The sequence below is a fragment of the Haliotis asinina genome, chromosome 7, assembly GCF_037392515.1.
Source record: "Haliotis asinina isolate JCU_RB_2024 chromosome 7, JCU_Hal_asi_v2, whole genome shotgun sequence".
NCBI lineage: Eukaryota > Metazoa > Mollusca > Gastropoda > Lepetellida > Haliotidae > Haliotis > Haliotis asinina.
The window spans coordinates 59,230,188-59,252,236 of NC_090286.1; the positions used below are offsets into that span (position 1 = coordinate 59,230,188).

The following is a 22,049-nucleotide window of genomic DNA, read 5'->3' on the forward strand; positions in this document are numbered from 1 at the left end:
TGCTGCCTTTCTTACTGGGTATTCATAACTATTTTTGTCTTTAATATCTTTTCAATGTCTTTTTTACTCCTTTGTGTCTATTGCATGGCTAGTTTGAAAAAGAGTAAGGAGCCGAGATGTCCTATTCACTGCAGCAAAACCATCGATTAATGGCTTTGGGTAATTATAACGTTCCCACAACGTATTTGTATCTGAGCAACATAAAATGACTGTGTCATTTCTGTTGGGTATGTTACGCAGATAAACAGATCATATGTAGTTCCGATTGCTTCCACGAGTGAAAGTATGATTTTCACATGTTAGCCATTATATCTTCTAAGGTGACAGGGGTATGTAATCTTGATCCCAGTCTGACCCCGTTTGTGGCAAGGTAAGTACATGTCATATAAATAAAATATTTCCTTTAATGCATTTTTGTTCATATTTGAAAAACAAATCGATATGAAACTTGGAGATCAGTGTGCAATCAAGAGATTGATAACTGAATGTTGGACTGTTTTATGAATACATTCACACAGTAAAGCTCTGACACGCATCAAAGATGATGAGCCTTTGGTAATATGAATGTGACGGTTGGAGAGAATATTAAAGATGGTCGCTCTGACTGCTGGACGTTGTAAAAGTGGTGGTATCTCTGACTGTTGAAGAGTAACAAAGATGGTCTTTATGACTGTTGGAGAATGTAACAGAGATGGTGTCTCTGACTGTTGTATCTCTGACTGTTGAAGAGTAACAAAGACGGTCTTTATGACTGTTGGAGAGTGTAACAGAGATGGTCTCGTATCTCTGACTGTTGAAGAGTAACAAATTATGACTGTTGGAGAGTGTAACAGAGATGGTCTCTCTGACTGTTGTATCTCTGACTGTTGAAGAGTAACAAAGACGGTCTTTATGACTGTTGGAGAGTGTAACAGAGATGGTCTCTCTGACTGTTGTATCTCTGACTGTTGAAGAGTAACAAAGACGGTCTTTATGACTGTTGGAGAGTGTAACAGAGGTGGTCTCTCCGACTGTTGGAGGCTGTAAAGATGATGATCTCCCTGTTGGAGAGTGTAAAAGCGATGGTCTCCCTGTTGAAGAGTGTAACAGTGGTGGTCTATCTGGCTGTTGAAGAGTGTAACAAATATGGTCTCTCTGGCAGTTGGAGAGTGTAAAGATGATAGCCTCTGACTGTTGGAGAGTACAAAAGTGATGGTCTCTCTGACTGCTGGAGTGCAAAAGTGGTTGCCTCTCGGACTGTGGAGAGTATAAAGATGATCTAACTGGATGTTGGTGAGTGTAAAAATGATGGTTTCCCTGTCTGTGGAGAGCGTACAAATTATGGTTTCTCTGACTGTTGAATGGAACAAAGTGATAGTCTCTCTATTCATAAATATGAAGATTCAAACTGTCATTCTCAGTGTACGATTCAAGATCAATACCTAATATAACCTCCATATGACTGTATGACAGCCAGCACTCATACCCTGTGACCCTCCTGATCCTCTGGCAGAGCAGTCTATGCATTTTATCGCTTAAAGCATGTCCTTATTGGGCCAAGTTCTGTGTCGGAGGATCCCTTTGCTATACATGACGACCAGTCAGGTCTAACATATGCTTCAAAGTGTTAAGAACGGGGTTTATTCAATCGTGAGATATGTCAAGTTTCTTGGTGTTAATAATTCCATTGAATGATTAATACACTTATTGGTAAATACTGCATAACATAACCTTGTTTCTGTAATTTCTTTGCATAATTTTGATATTTTGCATGAAACGTTAATCCTTTTTTGAAAGCACAACACATACAGCAAAGTAAGATACAATATATATATAGCATTCATGCATTTTTTTTCGCTGTAAAGTATTCAAATATGTAATATACAAATGGGTCTTTAGTAAGAGTAAAATTTCTGTATTTCTGGCCAAAGACCTTGTACTGAATAGAATATGTCTGTCTGTATGAATAATTAGTCAGCAGCAGAGGTCCCAAACCCCAGCTTGATGGGCCGGTGGACTGTGACTTGTCACTTCCTTTGATGGGCCGGTGGGCCTAAAGGATGTTGATAGATTGTACGAACGCTTCCAGCGGTTTGACAAACGATCTCAGCGTCTTACCGATAAAATCTACATTTCAAAATTCCGACCTTCAGAAATTCTGATGCTTCCTCTGACAACATAAAAAATGTAGTCATATTCAGTGAATAAATAGTTTATTGACTTACACATGCTACACATCCTTGATCAAATGTACACCATTTAAACTAGAAACATCAAGATAAGAGATTAGATTTTCGGCTTATTTCTTAGGGCGCCATCACATCTTTCGGTCACAGGCGTTGTTCTGATGGCCGTAGTGATTAACATAGCAAATCACAGTTTGATTATAATGCCATCTTACCTTGTGTACTACGGTCAAAACAATGGTGCATTGGGGTCAGTTACGGTCTACTTTCCTTAGTCTGTTTCTAGGCTCTCCTAATCATGTAATGCCACTGTTTCACAGCCAGGCAACCTTACACAGAACACACATGGTCACATAGTCGCCTACTGATGTTTCCATGGACACCACCACTGTTACAATGCCCGGTGGCCCAAGATATAACAGACGCAGTCACATAGTCGCCTATTGATGTGCCGTGGACACTGCCACTGTTACAAGCCCTACATATACCACACAAGGTCATATAGTCGTCTATTGATGCGTCGTGGACACAGCCATTCTAAAACTGTTCGACAGGCGGTGAATGTACATTCACATCCACTTCCACATCCACTTCCACATCCACATCCACATCCACATCCACATCCACATCCACATCCACATTCACATCCTCATTCACATCCACATTCACATTCACAATCACATTCACAATCACATCCAAATCCACATCCACATCCACATCCACATCCACATCCACATTCACATCCACATCCACATCCACATCCACTTCCACATCCACATTCACATTCACATTCACATCCACATCCACATTCACATTCACATCAACATTCACATTCACATCCACATCCCCATCCTCATTCACATTCACATTCACATTCACATTCACATCCAAATCCACATCCACATCCACATTCACATCCACATCCACATCCACATCCACATTCACATCCACATCCACTTCCACATCCACATCCACATTCACATCCACATTCACATTCACATTCACATTCACATCCACATCCACATTCACATCAACATTCACATCCACTTCCACATCCACATTCACATTCACATTCACATCCACATCCACATCCACATCCACATCCACATCCACATCCACATCCACATTCACATCCACATTCACATCCACATCCACATCCACATCCACATTCAAATTCACATTCACATCCTCATTCACATCCACATTCACATCTACATTCACATTCACATTCACATTCACATCCACATTCACATCCACATCCACATTCACATCTACATCCACATCCACATCCACATCCACATCCACATCCACATCCACATTCACATCCACATCCACATTCACATCCACATCCACATCCACATCCACATCCACATCAACATCAACATCAACATTCACATCAACATCAACATCAACATCAACATCCACATCCACATCCACATCCACATCCACATCCACATCCACATTCACATTCACATTCACACCGTCAACTATAGTTCTTACAGGTAAGCTGTCACTGTTACAGACTACGCCATGTTTGTGTTCTGGGATTTCATCAAAGCGTATCCTTTGGGTTGTGTTTAAACGCTATCCTTGCGTTCATGTCACCAAAAGGCGTGACCTCATCGTTCATAACTGAATGTTCTATCAGCCACCGATCTACCAGCTTGATTGTTGTTGTGTTGTCTCCTGCAGCATGAACCTTTGAGCTAGTGGAGAAACATGCATTTCCTTTAAGATGATATCGCTACAAAATGTTTACAGAGCAAAGAGTTTGCAGTTTGTTGTCAAAATCTGATACCTGCTGACAGTATGCAGTTACAGTTTTGTTCATAAGCACGTATACGCCGCCCGATAATCTAACTCCTTTAGACAGTCTGATGTAGGATAGATAAAACATCGATACCAGATGGATTCCAGATGGATACCAGATTTTGAAGAAAGATTCAGTCAGATAAATTATGTCAATTCTTTATATAACTAATAAATTCAGTTATATAATTCTTCATATAACTGCATCATCAAGTTTTGAAATAATGAAAGGAATGCCCTCAATATTCCAGGGCCTAGATTTTCGAAGCTCTCTTGGCGGTATGATAGTCGTAAGTTAATGTTAATCTCTTTTCATATCATATATATTCAATGGCAAGAGCATTTTTAGCGACAGTCTATGGCAATCTCTTGTTTACTTCCTGTTCGAGAAGTTATAAATGAATGGCGAATGTTCCCGACACTCTGTCAGTGTATATAAAGGATGGCTGTGTTGAGACACATACAGACTTACACTCGGAAATACTGGAGCTGTGTGCCTCTGCCTATCAACGTCTGTTTGTCAACAATATCAGATTCAAGACAGACACTCCGTGCCTGGCCGCTCACTCTGGAAACAAGCGTCAGTAAATATCTGATCTCACTGTAAAATGCCAAGATTCTGGTGAGTTAATATTTGATATGTGTGACCCATTACCTTAGACTTGTGACTCAAGTGCATCGTACTAGAAATCTGTATTTTGATTCATTGTAACTTGCTCATTGTTTGCTCAATGTATTATTGAATATTTAAGACTTGTGTATGGTATATTTTGCTGGTTCAGAGGGGACTCTTATACCTTTTGTCACATTATATTAACCCTAGAAGAGATAAACAACTAAAACATGAAAATCGTGGACATCACAGTTTCATTATAGGAATCAATTAGAACACACTATGATATTGTGTATTTCTGTAAAATACTCAACAGAAATCACTATTACCTTAACATAGTTTTCGTTCTGCAGCTTCCAACATCATTAACAGACTACAGCGTGTCCAGAATTTCTGCAGCCAAAATTCTCCACAATACCGAATTGTCTTCCCAGTTCTCATTGTAACTTTCTAGTGTTTATCGAGTATTGTGTCATGGTAGCTGAAGGACCTGATCTATCCTTCTGCTCGCAACATGAAGTCTCATTGTCGTCAGCATCTGTATGTACCAAAAGTGTAAATCTACTTGGTTGTGGTCATCGCTCCTTTGCTTTGCAGCAAACACACGAGTGGAACTGCTATTCTTCTTGACATTAAATCCTCAGATTCTCTTCAGATCACTTCAAAGTATTCCACGTGCCTATACAGACAAGAGCTCTCCAACTTTTCGTGCGCTGTCAGCACTTTCCATGAAGTCTGCAGCAGTGAATAGTGCAAGAAACCGGATATCTCTCTCTTTACTCGTTTTCAAACCAACCATACAAGAGATCCAAGAGAGTAGAAACATATAAAAGACACAATGAAAGTTATGAATACCCAATACCAAAAGGAAACATACTTAAAAGCTCAAAACATGAAGGAGGGGACACCAGGAATTTTGTCATTTCAATGCATTTCAATACAGCCCCAACGACCAGAATAAGACTACGAAAGAGTGGTCTTCTAAATGACTGAAAGTGCTCTCTTCAATGTCAACATCACATGCAGCTGCAGTACCAGGCACTAAGCACACTTATTGTGAACAATGGATGGACCGGACCCATCGTACTCCTGCTTGCTGATCCATCTTTGCTCAGAGGTCAAACGAAGGGCAAGGGTGGAGCCACCGATCCAGACTGAGAATTCTGGTGAAGCGCTGCCCTTGATCTTCATTGTTGCTGGGGCAAGGGCTGGATCTCATTCTGCATTCTATCTGCGATACCTGGGAGCATGGTGGCATATAGGTCTTTACGAATATCAACATTACACTGCTTGATGGAGTTGTATGCTGTTTTGTGGATACCGATTGATACATACCCACGAAAGATGGCTGGAAGAGGGCCTCTGGACAAAGGAACCTCTCCTTGCCAATGACGACGACCTGTCAGGAAGCTCATAGCTCTTCTCCAGGGAGGAAGAAGTGGAAGTAGAAGACATCGCCCGCTCGAAGTCCAGTGCGACATAGCACAGTTTCTCCTTTATGTCCCTGGCGATTTTTCCCTCGGCAGTGGTAGTGAAGGAACAACCACCTGAGTCAGGATCTTCATCAAATATTCAGTGGTGAGATCACGGCCACCAATATCCGGTCTCATTGTGGCGTTGGGTATGGCATGGCATGACACTGGCAGAATTAAGTGTAATACCTGATGATTGATACGACCAACGATGGAGGGGAAAACAACTCTTGGGGTATCATCATCGGCAAAGCCTGCCTTACAAATGCCGGATCCATTGTCAATAACCAAAGCTGAAACGAAGTCAAACATGTTAATAAAATAATGTAGGAGCAAGTATTGTTCCTTTTTGAGCGCCTGCTGGGGAATTAATGAATCGACATCCTCCACAGTTCTTGTGTGCGCCGATGAAAGAAGTTCTCGGGAACATTACTGTTTCTATTTCCGTCAACAAATTATTCTTAGTTTTCACACTGTGATAATACTGTGAAAGACTGCCCGAGTTGATTGTCCAAGAGTCAGGAGGGACTGTATGTAACTTTGGAACGGGTTTGATAGAACAGACAGTGAAACGATATATGATATTGATGTATAAATTTTCAAATATGTTTCAAAATTGGCGTTTGATTCTTGAGCTTTCGATGTTTTAAGGCTGGTTTGTGTGCAAGAATAAATGCACAGTGCACTACTTTTCTAAGTTTTACGCTTATACAGTGTACATGTGGTATATTGACATGGTCGCCATTTGCAAACGATGAGCCTAATATCTTACCGTGCATGGACAGTTTTGTCACTTCCCCTCAGGCAAACGTTTTGCCCTATCGCAATTCCTAGAATTATCACCTCTATTTTACATTTTTCACCAAAGTGGAGATAGATTGTTTGGTTGGAGACTTCATATGTTGTATTGGAGACTTCATATACTGTATGTCTGTTTGTATGTGTTGTTAATGCTAAAATAACAAGTAGTGACACACGACAACGAGTAATATTGTCTTTAGACCTTAAGTCTGAGTTCTGTTTGAAACATATTTCACATCGACCGAGGAACAACTCGCACCAGGAGGAAACAATACCTAAAATTATACTACTCTATTTTACATAGGTTTTGTTGACATGCAAAACTACATCGAGCAAATCAAGACTGGCATATCCTAGTGAATGATAACTGAGAAATGATATTTAACAATGCTTCACCTTGCAGACTTCAGTCAAAGTGTAATCAGCAAAACACTGAGTCTGTACTAGAAGTTTGGGTCAGATGTCCAGTGATATTGCTAGGAGTGGGTATTTTCCGCGATTAGAGTTGTTATTGATTATTATTATTATTATGGTATTTGTAATTGGGTCATAATATTTACGGTTTTAGGGTGAGTTGTTATGGGTCACACTTCCCACAGAGAATTATTTAAACGGCACACCTCCAAGGCAGCACTTTGGAGTTACCTCCCTTCGACAAACATAAACACGAGGCTACGACTATGTTCTAGAGCTCTCCACGTTATAGGCGATGGTCGTAAGTGCTCGAAAGTTTTTGAAACTATGACAGTATATGTGAATGCTAGTTGCCGTGACGGACACGGACACACATTACTGGAGTATACATCATCAATATCAAAACCTATAACAGTTAAGCTGATAGACAGGTGAGGGACTTGGTAACCAATAAACCGCCTGGCGCCCGATTTATTTTGAAAGAATAAGCCGCTAGGGCAGGTACATTAATGCAGTCACTTTAATGAAAGCTTACACAGTTTGAACGAGAGGTATACACTTTGTCAGTCTTCGCTTAATCAAGTTATCAGCAAACTTGACATCTGAACTCTGACGATGTTCAAGTTATTTAGAATTATTCAGATGATGCATTGTAGCTGCTATTTTGTTTGTTTTGTTTTGGGGGTTTTTGTGTGTGTGTATTCTTGTCTTTAAATACTACCAATGTTTAAACACTTAAAATGTCATTTTAGCCCACTAAACAGTCATTTCTGAATAGATCACTATGGATTCTGGCACATCTGTATGTCAGATATGAGCCCAAACAAACCACCTGCTGCCCTCGATTCCAGGGGATTCGTGATTGTATGCCACTAAATGACTGGGTCATGGCTTTTCCCATGCTGGAAGTATGTGGTTTTCTGAATCAGAAATAGTTTTGTCTGACAGACAAGACCCCAAACAAACTACCACTCTCGATCCTTTGAAGGAGAGGTTTATTCAGTATAAACAATATATACATCCAACGTGGCGGTGGAATGTTTGTTAGGTGGAGGGTACACTATCATAATAATGAGGAATAATAGATAAAACTCCTCTGACATCGTCCTCGATATCTCCAGGGCATCAAATCTTAAGGATAACAGTGTCTTCTGTTTTAAACTGTATGCATGGGAAAAATTTCTCTCTAACATGCGTCTTTGATGTGCTTCCAGTAAACATGGTTCCGAGGAGAAAGAAGAATTTTAGGATGGATTCATAGAGGATGTTATATGAGTGCCCATGTCATGCTATGGTAACGAGTACCGAAATGTTGGTATTTCGGCGTTTCGGCACGAGTGTCGTAATCATAGTATGGCATGGGCACGAATGTGATATTCTGTTTATTGTCGTAGAAATATGTATCACTTAAACACGGAGGGAAGTACCTGATTATAATGAAAGGCCACGTCACCTGTAATAGCGGCGGAAGAAAATATCAACGTAATCAGGCAGAGACCTTAGCACCACTTACAGCCACTTACCTACTCGCATATGAAGCAAGTGCGCATTTTCATTAACAGTTATTTGTAAACCCTGAGTCTGAAAAAACACAAACATATATTTCAGTCGTAAATATATAATTGATAACCTTTAATCTCCCATCAACAAGAGTTTTGTTTGAAAGAGCCACTGGTTATCTATGAATGAACGTAGTAAAGCATAGTAAATTTAATGAATGAAAAAATAGTTCCGTTCGAAATCGAGGCTTGACATGGAAAACTTCCTCGTAAAATGATACTTTATCCTACGGCATCGTATGATAATATAAACCCCGATATGTTTGCCCTCGTAAATATTATATATCAAAATTCGAATGATCGCTGATCTTATAAAACTAGGTATGAATGTAGCAAAATTTGGTACTTTTTGAAAAGTCACCGATCATTATCCCCTGCACAATTATGGATAAAATAGTTTTTCAAAATGTGATTTGTTTTTTAACAATGCGGAAATATATGTATGTGTCTTCTGAATACGACAAAAATGAATATGTTGCAACAATGCTTATAGGAATAAAAACAATGATGGTTCAGTGATGGTTCAAAAACAACAACGATGAACTAGAGATGGGCCATATTCATCGTACATATCTTTCGTCATTACAGCATCCATGAAGGAGGGCAACGCCGCCCTCACAGAGCCTCCCACCCATGCTGACAAGATTCCATGCGGAGGTGCTCTCACGTTGACGGAAGTTCCAGCGGGTGCTAGGATCTCAACCTCTTTCCGGAGGCGGTCAGGGAATCCTGGGAAAAGTGTAGACCCCCCACACAAGACTATATTGTCATACAGCTGATCACGGATGGAGCTATCACACAGCTGTATGGAGCGACACAAAATATCCTGTATACCCAGCATTTCCTCACCCAGCAATGGAGGATTAAAAATCCCCTCAGGGCACTTGAAGCGTTCCTCACCCACATTGATGAAGGTCCCATCGGACTGTACATAGGTTTTGTTTAAAGTAGACTTGGTCATCGTATTCAGCTCGTGTTCGTAGTCATAGGCCACGTAGCACAGCGTCTCTTTAATGTCTCTGGCGACGTTATAGTTGATATCGTCGCCTTTTTCGATGAGCAATTTTAACAGGTAATATGTTAGATCTCGCCCCGACACTGTCGTCTTACAGACAGCGTGTGGCAAATAATATCCTTCATATAGGGGAACTGGATGCGCTGTACCGTCACCGAAATCCAGAACAATACCCGTCTTACGGCCAGATGAAGTCAGAGTCAAAACAGCCTGGGCTGCCAGAGACATAGCGGGAGAGTTGAAGGTCTCGAACATGATCTGGGTCATCTTTTCACGGTTGGCCTTGGGGTTCAGGGGAGCCTCTGTCAGAAGGACGGGATGCTCCTCTGGAGCCACATGTAGCTCGTTGTAGAAGGTATGATGCCAGATCTTCTCCATGTCGTCCCAGTTGGTGACGATGCCGTATTCAATAGGGTACTTGACAGTGAGGATACCTCTCTTGGTCTGAACCTCGTGACCGACGTAGCTGTCTTTCTGTCCCTTTCCGACCATCACACCCTGAAAGAGAACGTCTCAGCATTATGTGTATATATGCCAGTAGTTATCGTGTTACTGGCAGTCAATATGTTTATTCAATGATTACAATTCGTAGACAGTTGTATACGACTTAGGTATGAGGCGACAAAAACAATGTGTCTGTAAACAGCAGACACAAAAGACCAAGCGTTAAGTACCACTCTGTGTCAGGACACACTTATGTCAGCAAAATAACATGTTCTACATATGTCGTATTCAGACCCTGCATAACGATATAAAAATTCATACAAGGGGGATAACTCCAACTTTTTTCCCTTCTTGTCGGATATTCAGGCTGCATCAGTTGTTGGTGTCTACATTTCACAACTCTTGAAATAATTTCAAGCATGCTCTTTCTATGTATGTGTTTTTCTAAGGGACTGCTCATAATTTACGGCTGTGGGTTGGGGTGGGGGTACACATGTTGTACACATGTTCTGAATCCGCGAGGGGGGTTGTCATTGATTTTGTGCAGTCACTTACTATGTACATTAATTTTTTTATTTGTTTGTCTGGTTGTTTATTAGTTTATTTGGCGTGTGCATGTGTCTGTCTGTTGGTAGGTGTAGGTGGAGCAGTACATCCAGCGTTATGTGCCAATGGCTAGAGGATTGATTTGAAATTAATTACCTGTGATGAAGTGTAATGGTTGTCTGTATAATTTATATATTTCAACCAGACTTGACTGCGGTGTGAAACAATCACTAAACAAACGTTGGGATAAAGCATATCCACTTTCACATATGAATATGGTATTGTTAATGAGCGATAGAAAATTTACCTTCTCAATATGTCCGAATACGTCTGAAAGTACAAAATGTCCGTACCGAAGGTACACTGCGTCCTGTTAGTGATTGTAGTAATCCATTCTTGAAATCGTAATCGTGGTTTCCAAAACTCATGTTTCAATATTACAGTTCCAGAAAGAAGTAAGAACATGCACGCTCACTTTCATTGATATTGCACCTTATGATGACGCATTGTGAATAGAGATCAACATCCGAGCGTAGACGCTATATGTATTTACAACATCGGTCACTGGCTGAATGATATTTCTCGAGCTAATGCTGCAAATGCAATATGACTTTCAGGACTTTTGTTCTGTTCAAGTAAGGAACTAATGATTAGTCCAGAGAATAAGCATTGTTTACAGTTGAAGCTTCAGGGCACGTACTCGTCAGGGATTAGAAAAGAATACTTAACAACACAAGATTCACAGCTCTATGAGACAGCTCTATGTGTGTCTGATATCGTACCCAGTGGATTAGTATTAATTAATCTTACGACCGGATTTTTCTTACAGTGCACACTATGTCTGTCTACGTTATCTCTATATCAACGCCGGACCCGAACCAGTCTCCATTATCCGATAAAGCATATGCCTTTGATCATAAATATACAAACACATGTAACCATAAAATCTATGTCAGGTAGATGAAAATAAGTCATACAATCAATTTTCGGGATAAGAGTTTGCCCTGCTATAAAATCCAAAAGAAACTGTTGGCTTCAGACCTGTCCTCTGGGCCTGCCAACAATGGTCGGGAAGATACACAACGGCTGGGCGGCCCCGGCAAACCCTGCCCTGCTTGTGCTCGAACCGTTGTCAATGACAATAGGGGTAGATACTTCATCCATCTTCCTAGAAAACAAAACACAACTAATCATGTACTCAATCACGTCACTCAATCTTTCTTTATTGTTTGTATGTATGTATGTGCATATAAAATAGACAATAAAAGACAATAAATTGATTTACAAAATGTACAAAAGGAAGCATGATATTACTGGCACAAGAGTGAATCTCTAAGTTTCACTTCATGTAGTATATAAATATAAAGGTAGTTTTTTTACTGGACTGCCAATTAACACTAGAGATTAATTAGAGATTTTTAAACTCATGAATGGTGGGATTTGAATAGAACTTATGTGGTAAATACAAACATCTCAGATTTTGATAACTACATTCAAACTAAAATAAAATGAAATTCATTTTCAAGAGAGTTATTTTTACACACAGGACATAATTTATTCGATCTGCGTTGGTTAATAATATATCGAACGGTTTCAGTTTGGAGACGGTGCGAAGAACATCGGAATTTAGCAAGGGCCGATTTGGAATTTTGTGATTAATAAATCTTCTATGTTATTCAACATTAAATGAGATTTTAAAACAAGAATAAAGTGAAAATTTAGGACTATTTACTTGCGATGAGTGCCACTCTTGTTCATAACTTGCTCTCAGTCTAAAGACAAATTCTGATATGAACTGATCAACATTACACAAATTTTGCCGATGTTCCCACATAAAGCAAAATCCAAAAAAGTAGACAATATTCCGAATTTTGTATGTCCAGTTTGTTTTACCATTTACAGAGTCTAAAAGTAACATATCGTAGCATTTCTTTACAAACCTGGCATACAATCTAACAGCCTCTTTTTATATACATACACTAGATAACGGCCACATCCTCTCCTAACTACATTTTCGGAGTCGACCGCTTGACATTTAAGAACCGTTTACAGCAAAACATATGTACAATTTCAACTTCATTGAATTTAGCAACTCCCCATATTTCAGCTCCATATAAAACAACTGGGCTAATTTTAGTATCAAATATCTTAAATACCAAACCATAAGGACTTGGATTGAATGTGTAAACAGATTTTAGTATACCATATGCAATTTTCTTAGCTTGCAAATGTTACTATCTTGCACTGACTCCCTTCACACCTTGCAAAAATATTTCATTGGCTTCCCAACATGTTGTACTAATTTACATGTTGCATTTACTTCCCTTACATGTTTGCACAATTTCCTCGGCATATAACACTGAAATTTAGTTTTTCATTCCTCAATGCGCAACCTAAATTCGTGGATCACCTTTATTCGTAGATCGTGGTAATTACCGCGTTTTCTCGTAAACTGTCTCGCACGACGTCACTAAGCTGTACTTCACATACAGCCACGCCTCGCTGACAAAGTAACACCAAGCTAGCCCGTTCATTCACCAGTGAGTGGGAGGTCGCCGACTGTGTACATAAAGCGTACACGTATTTGGACGTTTGAGCGTCGCCGCGCTCGGGTGTGTAGCTACGATAATACATGTTTCATCGCCACAAGAGAGAAACCCAAACAACTTGATAAAAAAAACCCGCTTAAATATCACTGCATACAAAACATTCAAAGAAGGAAGTAATCAACTGCAACATTGAAGTAAGTCCTGTAAGGGAGGCAACTCGGACATACACACCCAACAATATCTCATAACGTGTGCACCAGCTGATTCCAGTGAATGACAGTGTAACACTTGTAACTGCCCTGATACCATTGATGTTTGAACATACCTGACTTCAGTCTCAGCAAGAGTTCTACTACAGAACACGATCCCAACACCAGCCTGCCCATGGGCCGTGACTCGTCACTCTCTTACTTCCTGTACTGGGCAGTGGAGCGTGAATACCACGACCGGCTTTGGGCAGATTGTATGGACGCTTCTAGTGGTTTTTGGCAAATATTACTATTAACTGACAAACTACTGATAAAATATTACCGTCCACCTGTGTCTACATTTTGCATCTCACGAATGTTTGCTGTACACACGTCTGTCTCAAGTACTTCTGAGTCTCGTTAAGACCAACACGTCGGTGTATGTAACAATTATATAATTATATTGATATATTGACAATTCTTTCAAATGTCAGGCAGCTGACTTGTGTGCTGGTGTTAACAGCCAAGTAATCAACAAACGTGTGTTGTGCAGATGGGGTCATCTCAAAAGCCGTTTTCTGGTTACCACTTGAGAGATTTATTGGGAGTCAGTGTTGCCACTTTCAGAAGACGCTGTTGATTTGGTACCCATTCTAAGAAAACCATCCCATTCATTTCGGTATGATAGTATCGGTTGTCTTTAGATTTTGCCTTGAAGACTAGGGAGCAGCCAAGTAGGAATCCCCGACTCTCGCAACCAGCATGGAGCACAATCAGTCGCTCTCCCTTGCCAAGTGGTAACTTTCTGGCAAAGGACTCTGAAGCGAACCATTGTGTCCTTGTGGTATGGGAAACATTTACCCATTTTTCGTCCAAATATACAGGCTCGTAACCCTCTGTACGTTTCTTTCGAATTGTGCATAAGTACTGGTTTCTTAGTCGAACAATATCACACCTCTCGCACAGTACACGTCTATTTTCTGAGCCTACTTGTTTGTAACGGAAACCAAATTTGTGAAGCAACTTCCATAAGTGATATTTTGAAGTGACCAAAGAATGATTTGTCTTCATATGCTTTTTTCAGAATTCGCAGAGAGACACAGGTACTTTGATTATATAGAGACTCGATGTCGTTTCTTACCAGCTATTGTTGAAATGAATCGACTTTCTCACATTGTGTGGGTTTTGAGACGGTCCACTTAGTTGTGTCATTGCAGGTTGAATCGGTACAATTTTTCAAGATAGTTTTTGACTTCCCTTCCTTCATCCAAACAGCACGTGCAGTTCGTAAACGATACTTAGCCACAGCACGTTGAGGCCTACCCCTTTCACCTTCGGTTTCAAAAAAGTTGAATACTTTGCAAATAGTTGGCTTAGCGTCGTGTGATAATCTCGTTGTTTCAGGTACTGCAATCACGAATGTCTAGTTCGCCGAGCAAATCACACGTGTCAATTTCACACGCGCACCTTGCCCACCTGGCTGTTCTACCAGCAAGAGGCCCCCCTCGTACAAACTAGCGAAAGGTGACAATAAAATGATGATCGTTTGTTAAATAACTTTTTTATTCGGGTGTCCCAAATTATGAGACACATCATCAGAGTTGGTCTGTCGATTTCATGTGGCTGTGCAAAATTTGGTTTTGTTGCAATTATTAGATTTTGTGTTAGTGAGCAATTCATTGGTCTCAAATGGAATCAAACGGACAGTACTTTCTAAGTGGCATTGTACAATCACAACTTCTTTCAAAGCCCTGGAGGCCAGCCTGGTTATCTGGGTATGATGCACTGGCACTTCACTGAGCGGGGACTGCACAATGGCGCCCTTCACTGCTGGGCGACAGCCAGTTTATTTACAATAGAAAAAAAATCCAGGAAGGGGTTGGCAGAATATTTTGTCAGGTTTTCATCGGTGCTGTAGCAGAGTATACGTGACCAAAGTAACAAACATCATTATCGTTAGAGAAGGACTAAGTTAGTCAAGCAGTTATTCGGATCAATGCGGTGGTAACAATGGCAGAGACTGACAACTGTCAACTGACAACTGTCACGACATTGTACTCACAATGACCACATGGGACAGAACGACCAACGTCGTTAGCATCTTTATGTGAGCAAAATTGAAGATTTCGGTGATTTTCTCTTCTCCTTGTCCCTTATACAGCTGGAATGTTGCTGAGTGCGGTGTAAAACTAAACTCGCTCACTAAAACACATGTTGTATGCTAGAAATACACTCAGCGCCTCATCACACTAATTAGAAAACCAAATTTTGATCCCTAGTCATGATGTTCATTGCTGGATCCAAATCAGTGGGACTGATATTTGGCCTCTTGGCCGTTTTTGGCACGAAAGGACTTTAATTCTCATTGTAAATTAGTCATAATTCATTTACAAATTTGAAATATATACCTGCCGTATTCAGTCGTGTATTTTGAAAAATGTTTTTATAAAAACAATTTGTTCACTGTTTGTATGTTACCTCCAGGACGCGATCTGACCCACTCAGCCACCGCAGCGGTCTAAATAGTTAACTGCATTCATTAACTTCGGCAATGGGAGACATCAAGTTAAACATGCAAAAGGGCACTCGAGGTACGTGATTGACACTACTGTGTGTGAGAGTGAGTTACGTTTTACACCGCAACATCCCAGCAATACCATGGCGGGGGACACCAGAAATGGACTTATCACATTGTACCCATTTCTAAATATACCCTCTCAAAAACTTGAGACTGTGACAAGAGAGAAATGATGTTAAAAGGAATTATGCAATTATATAGCTCTATGTTCGAGCGTGTGAGATACCGTCTACGACTGGACAGATTTATGTTTGATAATTCTGACGTTTTGACAGAAGATATGGAAAATGAAACTTTGCGCCAATATTAGTAGTGGTTGGCAGTTATGATGTCCGCGGTTGCTCCCCTTCCCCTGTTTTGTAACATGTCCGCCTGATTAAACACGTGTGTTCCGGTGTGAAGGTATCGGTATGATATTGGTCTAACTGGCGTGGTGGCAGCGTGGATACGTATTCACCCTTCTGTAAAGTCAGAATTTTCTGGTTAAGACCCATTCAAGACGAAACCGTAGCGTCACGCTCTCACTGGTGTCAATGTCGCAATTGATCTGGATAGGCACACATTAGTATCGTTCAGCGTGTTGTCATCATGGCACAAACACACAGGGCTCCAAAACAATGGATCCTTACCAAAAATGAAACCATTAATTCTTTCGAAGGTTGGAAACAAAACTTACTGTACACATTGTCCACAGATGCAGCGTTTTCCCCATTGTTAGAAGCGGGTGTAACTTGGCTGAAGAAATCTCGTGCCAACCCGAACAGGGGTTTTACAAATGATGGAGAAAATGTCGCTGTCGCTCAACGCAAAACAGCAGTACAAAAAGTCACTACTTTAGAACTTATGCTCGGCCAAATCGCAAACTACTGCCCTGTCATATCGAGAAACACCATAGTGAAAAATTCTACCTCTTTACCGTACATATGGCAGTCAATTCGCCTCCATTTTGGTTTTCAATCAACCGGGGGTCATTTTCTTGACTTTGATGACATTCATTTGGGAGTAGATGAGAGACCGGAGGATTTGTATCAACGCCTGACAGCTTTCATAGAGGACAATTTACTTCTACGTGACTCAGGCATTACTCACCATGGCGAGGCGATTGCCGAGGACGAAGAAGCCTCTCCTACCGTAGAAAACCTAATAGTGCTTACTTGGTTGCGATTGTTACACAAAGACCTCCCCCGTTTAGTGAAACAGAGATATGGGACGGAGTTACGTTCACGCACATTAGCGTCAATCAAACCCGAAATTTCTCAGGCCTTAGACTCCTTACTAGATGAGATACGTACATCAGAGGATGTGAAAGTAATGCGCTCTCAGACATCCACTCGTAACCAGTACACAAAACATTCGTCCACGACTCAGCGGTTCAAATCTTGTCCACTTTGTACAGCAGCAAAGCGCGCTAGTGTGAATCACTTCCTAAGTGAGTGCAAATTCTTGCCCGACCGAGATCGCAAGTATATCATGAAAGCACGGCAAATTGCACACATTTTGGACGACGTGCCCTCCAGTGACGAGGAAAATACATGTCATGATACAGATGCACCTATTGCTAATGACCCTAGTAGTACTACAACATCGGCAAGACGGGTCCATGTCGAGGAATCGCCATACATGGACACTTTCTATCACCACATTTGCGTTCGCCTCACTCTTGACTCCGGTGCTACCGGCAACATGATCTCTGCCGATACTGCCAGGTATCTAGGTACCCCCATCAATAGGAGTACTCAGTCTGCAAGACAAGCTGATGGTACTTCAAAGCTGAAAATAGTCGGTGAAACAAAGTTCACTGTCCACAGAGATAACAGAGAGTTTTGTTTTGAGGGTCTGGTTGTAGAGTCTCTTGATGTCGGAATACTCGCCGGTATACCCTTTTTGTCACAAAACGACATTACAATACGCCCTGCACTCAAGCTTATCATTTTTTCGGATAACACTAGCATTTGTTACAAGTCTGATGAGAACCCAGACATACACACGGTGAGAAGAGCCGTCGTAGTGAGAGCTCCTGAAAATGCAACAACCATATGGCCAGGTGAATACCTGGAGGTTTCCGTGCCCGTGGAATACAAACATGAACACTTTGTTGCAGTTGAACCCCGTGAAGACACTAGACGTTCCTGTTCATCACTATCCAACTTGTGCCCCCCCCCCCCCCCCCCCCTAGCATTTTGCCATGTTTGTCCGGTCGTGTAAGGATACTGAATATGTCCGATCACCCTCAGACTCTGAGGAAAAACGAACATTTTTGCTCTGTACGTGGAGTCACGACGACAGATTCATATGACACCGTCCAGCCCAACACACCAGCTACTAACTCATCACACCATGCCACTGGATTTTGCTCTGACAGTGTACAAGTCGATCCACATGACATACTCCCAGAGGACGTTTCATACAAGTTTCGTCAACTTATCTGCCAATATGATGAAGTATTTCAGCCAATTGCGAAAGGATACAATGGAGCATCAGGCCCATTCCAGGCTACAGTCAATATGGGACCTGTACTACCTCCCCAACGGAAGGGACGGTTGCCGCAATATTCAAGAGGTCGTCTCGTAGAGTTACAGCAAATGTTTGATGATCTAGAGTCAAAGGGAGTATTCAAACGCCCTGAAGATGTGGGAGTGAACGTGGAATACTTAAACCCGTCTTTCTTGGTCAAGAAACCATCTGGTGGATTCCGTCTGGTAACATCCTTTGGAGATGTGGGACGCTACAGCAAACCTCAGCCGTCATTGCTTCCGGATGTGGACTCTACTTTGCGACAAATTAGTCAATGGAAGTATCTAGTCACCACAGACCTATCCAGTGCATTCTATCAAATACCCCTATCGAGAAACTCTATGAAATATTGTGGAGTGGCAACACCATTTGGAGGTGTCAGGGTATACGTACGATCAGCCATGGGAATGCCGGGCAGTGAGACTGCTTTGGAGGAACTCATGTGTCGGGTACTTGGCGACCTCATTGCAAAAGGAATAGTGGCAAAGCTCGCTGACGATCTGTATTGTGGCGGATCTACACCTGAAGAGCTTTTGGACAACTGGAAGTCGGTTCTACAAGCCCTCCAGAAGAACAACTTAAAGCTTTCCCCCAAGAAAACATTCATTGCTCCACGATCAGTCACCATCCTTGGATGGAAGTGGCAAGATGGATGTATTCAAGCAAGTCCCCATCGAATCGCAACCCTATCTTCTTGCAGTCTCCCCAAAACTGTCTCTGGCCTCAGGTCATTCATTGGAGCTTACAAGGTCTTGTCTCGCGTTCTCCCCCAATGTGCACCCACAATAGGTCCTCTTGATGCTCTTACCGCAGGACGACAGTCGGGTGATAAGATAGATTGGACGACTGATCAAGTCGAAACCTTTCAGTCAGCTCAGAAGTCATTAGCCATGAACAAGACAATCACCCTCCCATGCTCAGATGATGTATTGTGGATTGTGACAGATGGAGCCCTGAGAAAGCCTGGTATTGGTGCCACAATGTACGTGGTCAGGAATGGCAAGACAAAACTGGCAGGCTTCTTCAGTGCCAAGCTGAAACCGCGACAAGTTTCATGGATACCTTGTGAAATAGAGGCATTATCGATTGCTGCTGCGATTCGGCATTTCAGTCCTTATTTGATCCAGTCTCGTCACAAGTCTCATGTGCTGACAGACAGCAAGCCATGTGTCCTTGCCTTTCGAAAGTTATGTCGAGGGGAGTTCTCAACCAGCCCGAGAGTGTCAACTTTCTTATCTGTCGTGAGCCAGTATCAAGCTACTATCGATCACCTTGCAGGTGCATCCAATGTCCCGTCTGATTTTGCCAGCAGAAACGCTCCAGATTGCTCAGATCAGTCTTGTCAGATATGCTCTTTTATTGACACCATGGAAGAATCCGTTGTAAGGAGTACCTCTGTCGAAGACATTGTGTCCGGAAAAGTACGACTACCCTTCATGACTCGCACCACATGGCGTTCCTTACAAAGTGAGTGTGGTGATCTAAGACGTACCCATGCGCATCTGCTACAGGGTGCACGTCCTTCCAAGAAACTGACCAATATCAAAGACATCAAACGCTACCTCGCTGTTGCTACAATTGCAAAAGACGGACTGTTGGTTGTCAGGTATGCTGATCCCCTGCAACCTCCAAGAGAATGCATCATTATTCCCCGCCAGATTGTCGACGGAGTCATAACTGCCTTGCATCTCAAGCTCAACCATCCCTCTGCTTACCAACTGAAACAGGTCCTTCATAGGTACTTCTATGCTCTTGATTTTGACAAGACAATTGAACGCATCTCTTCAACATGTCACCAGTGCGCTGCCCTCAAACAAGCACCTGTAGTGACCTTAGAACAGTCCACTTCTGAGCCACCAGAAGTAGTTGGAGTTTCATACGCAGCTGATGTGATGCGTCGTGAGCGTCAGATGATCTTTGTCCTGAGGGAATGTGTGTCATCATTTACCCTTGCATGTCTCATTGAGGATGAGAAGGCTTGCACATTGCGTGATGCTCTCGTTCGCTTATGTGTCGGAATGTGTCCCCTAGATGGACCAAGATGCGTAGTCCAAGTTGATCCAGCTCCAGGATTTCTTGCCTTACACAATGACCCCTTGCTGTCGAAACACAGAATGACACTTGAAATTGGTCGCGTCAAAAATGTCAACAAAAACCCAGTAGCTGAAAGAGCTATTCAAGAACTAGAGTTAGAAATTCTGAGAACCGATCCATCAAGGGGTGCCATCTCTTCCACGGCCCTAGCAGTAGCAGTCGCCTCATTGAACTCGCGCATTCGTCACGGCGGGCTTTCGGCTCGTGAGATTTGGACTCAACGAGATCAATTTTCTCACCAGCAATTCCCCATGTCAGACAGAGCATTGATATCCTCTCAACACGATTCTCGCTTGAAGAACCATCCCCACAGTGTCAAAGCCAAAAGTGACAACGGCGTGTTTCCATTACCTCCTGTGTTAAAAGTTGGGGACATTGTCTACTTGAAGTCTGATAGAAACAAGGTGTGTTCTCGTTCAAGATATCTCGTCTCCAATATTGATGGCCCATGGTGCGATGTGCGTAAATTTGTTGGAGTACAGCTACGCGACACAGCATACCGTATTCACTCCTCAGATTGCTATCTTGTTCCACCTACACTTCAAGAGCCGCAGGTCACTCAGGAAGAAGACCGAGAGGAGCCTAGTGTACCTGTTGTTACTGATACAGATCTGGAGGTTAATATGAACCCCACAGTGATCCATCACCCAGTGATTCCCAGTGAAATTGATCCCCTGTTTAGCCATGACCTTCCACCAAGCTCGGAACCTCCTTCAGAGATAGTACAGCCTCCAGAGCCTCTTCTAGACACTGACCCTGCACAGACGTGTAGTCGTCCTAAGCGCAACAGGAAGAGTCCATCTTACCTTCAGGATTTTGTGTTGGATCTTTGAGTTTTGTGTTTTCAATTGGGGCAGAATAATCCCCAAGAACCAGAGGGTAGTCTGTCCTATGATGGTTCTTTACTAGTTTTTGTATTTGTGTTCACATTGTGTTAGTTGCTCAAGTGTGTATTACTTGGACCCATTGAGTATGCAAAGGGACTAAATAATCCCCACATTACTGACGTTTGTTTATCCAGTGTTGGTTCCTTTAAACTGTTCTAGCTCTTGTTGTTTCATACCAGTGACACTTGTTATAACAGTGAAGTCAATGACTTTTAATCATTCCTTACAACTTCGCGTTAAACAGCAGTTATATGTTGTATCTGTTAAGGGTGACCCAACTCCTATCTTTAAGAAAAAAAAGGTGGTCACGCCAATATTAGTAGTGGTTGGCAGTTATGATGTCCGCGGTTGCTCCCCTTCCCCTGTTTTGTAACATGTCCGCCTGATTAAACACGTGTGTT

At 41.8% G+C, this 22,049-nt stretch overlaps 1 protein-coding gene and 1 pseudogene across 1 annotated transcript; one reads left to right on the plus strand and one right to left on the minus strand.

Moving 5' to 3' along the window:
- Positions 1-8,255: 8,255 nt before the first annotated feature.
- On the minus strand, positions 8,256-13,812 carry LOC137291550 (actin-like). The gene is made up of 3 exons (XM_067822929.1): positions 13,713-13,812; positions 11,880-12,006; positions 8,256-10,346 (listed from the first exon to the last, which is right to left on the minus strand). Exons 2-3 carry the CDS (start codon positions 12,000-12,002, stop codon positions 9,357-9,359), a joined length of 1,113 nt encoding a protein of 370 aa, XP_067679030.1. The 5' UTR covers positions 12,003-12,006; positions 13,713-13,812; the 3' UTR covers positions 8,256-9,356.
- A 2,314-nt stretch (positions 13,813-16,126) lies between these two features.
- LOC137292106 (uncharacterized) lies at positions 16,127-21,594 on the plus strand (annotated as a pseudogene).
- The last annotated feature ends 455 nt before the right edge of the window (positions 21,595-22,049 follow it).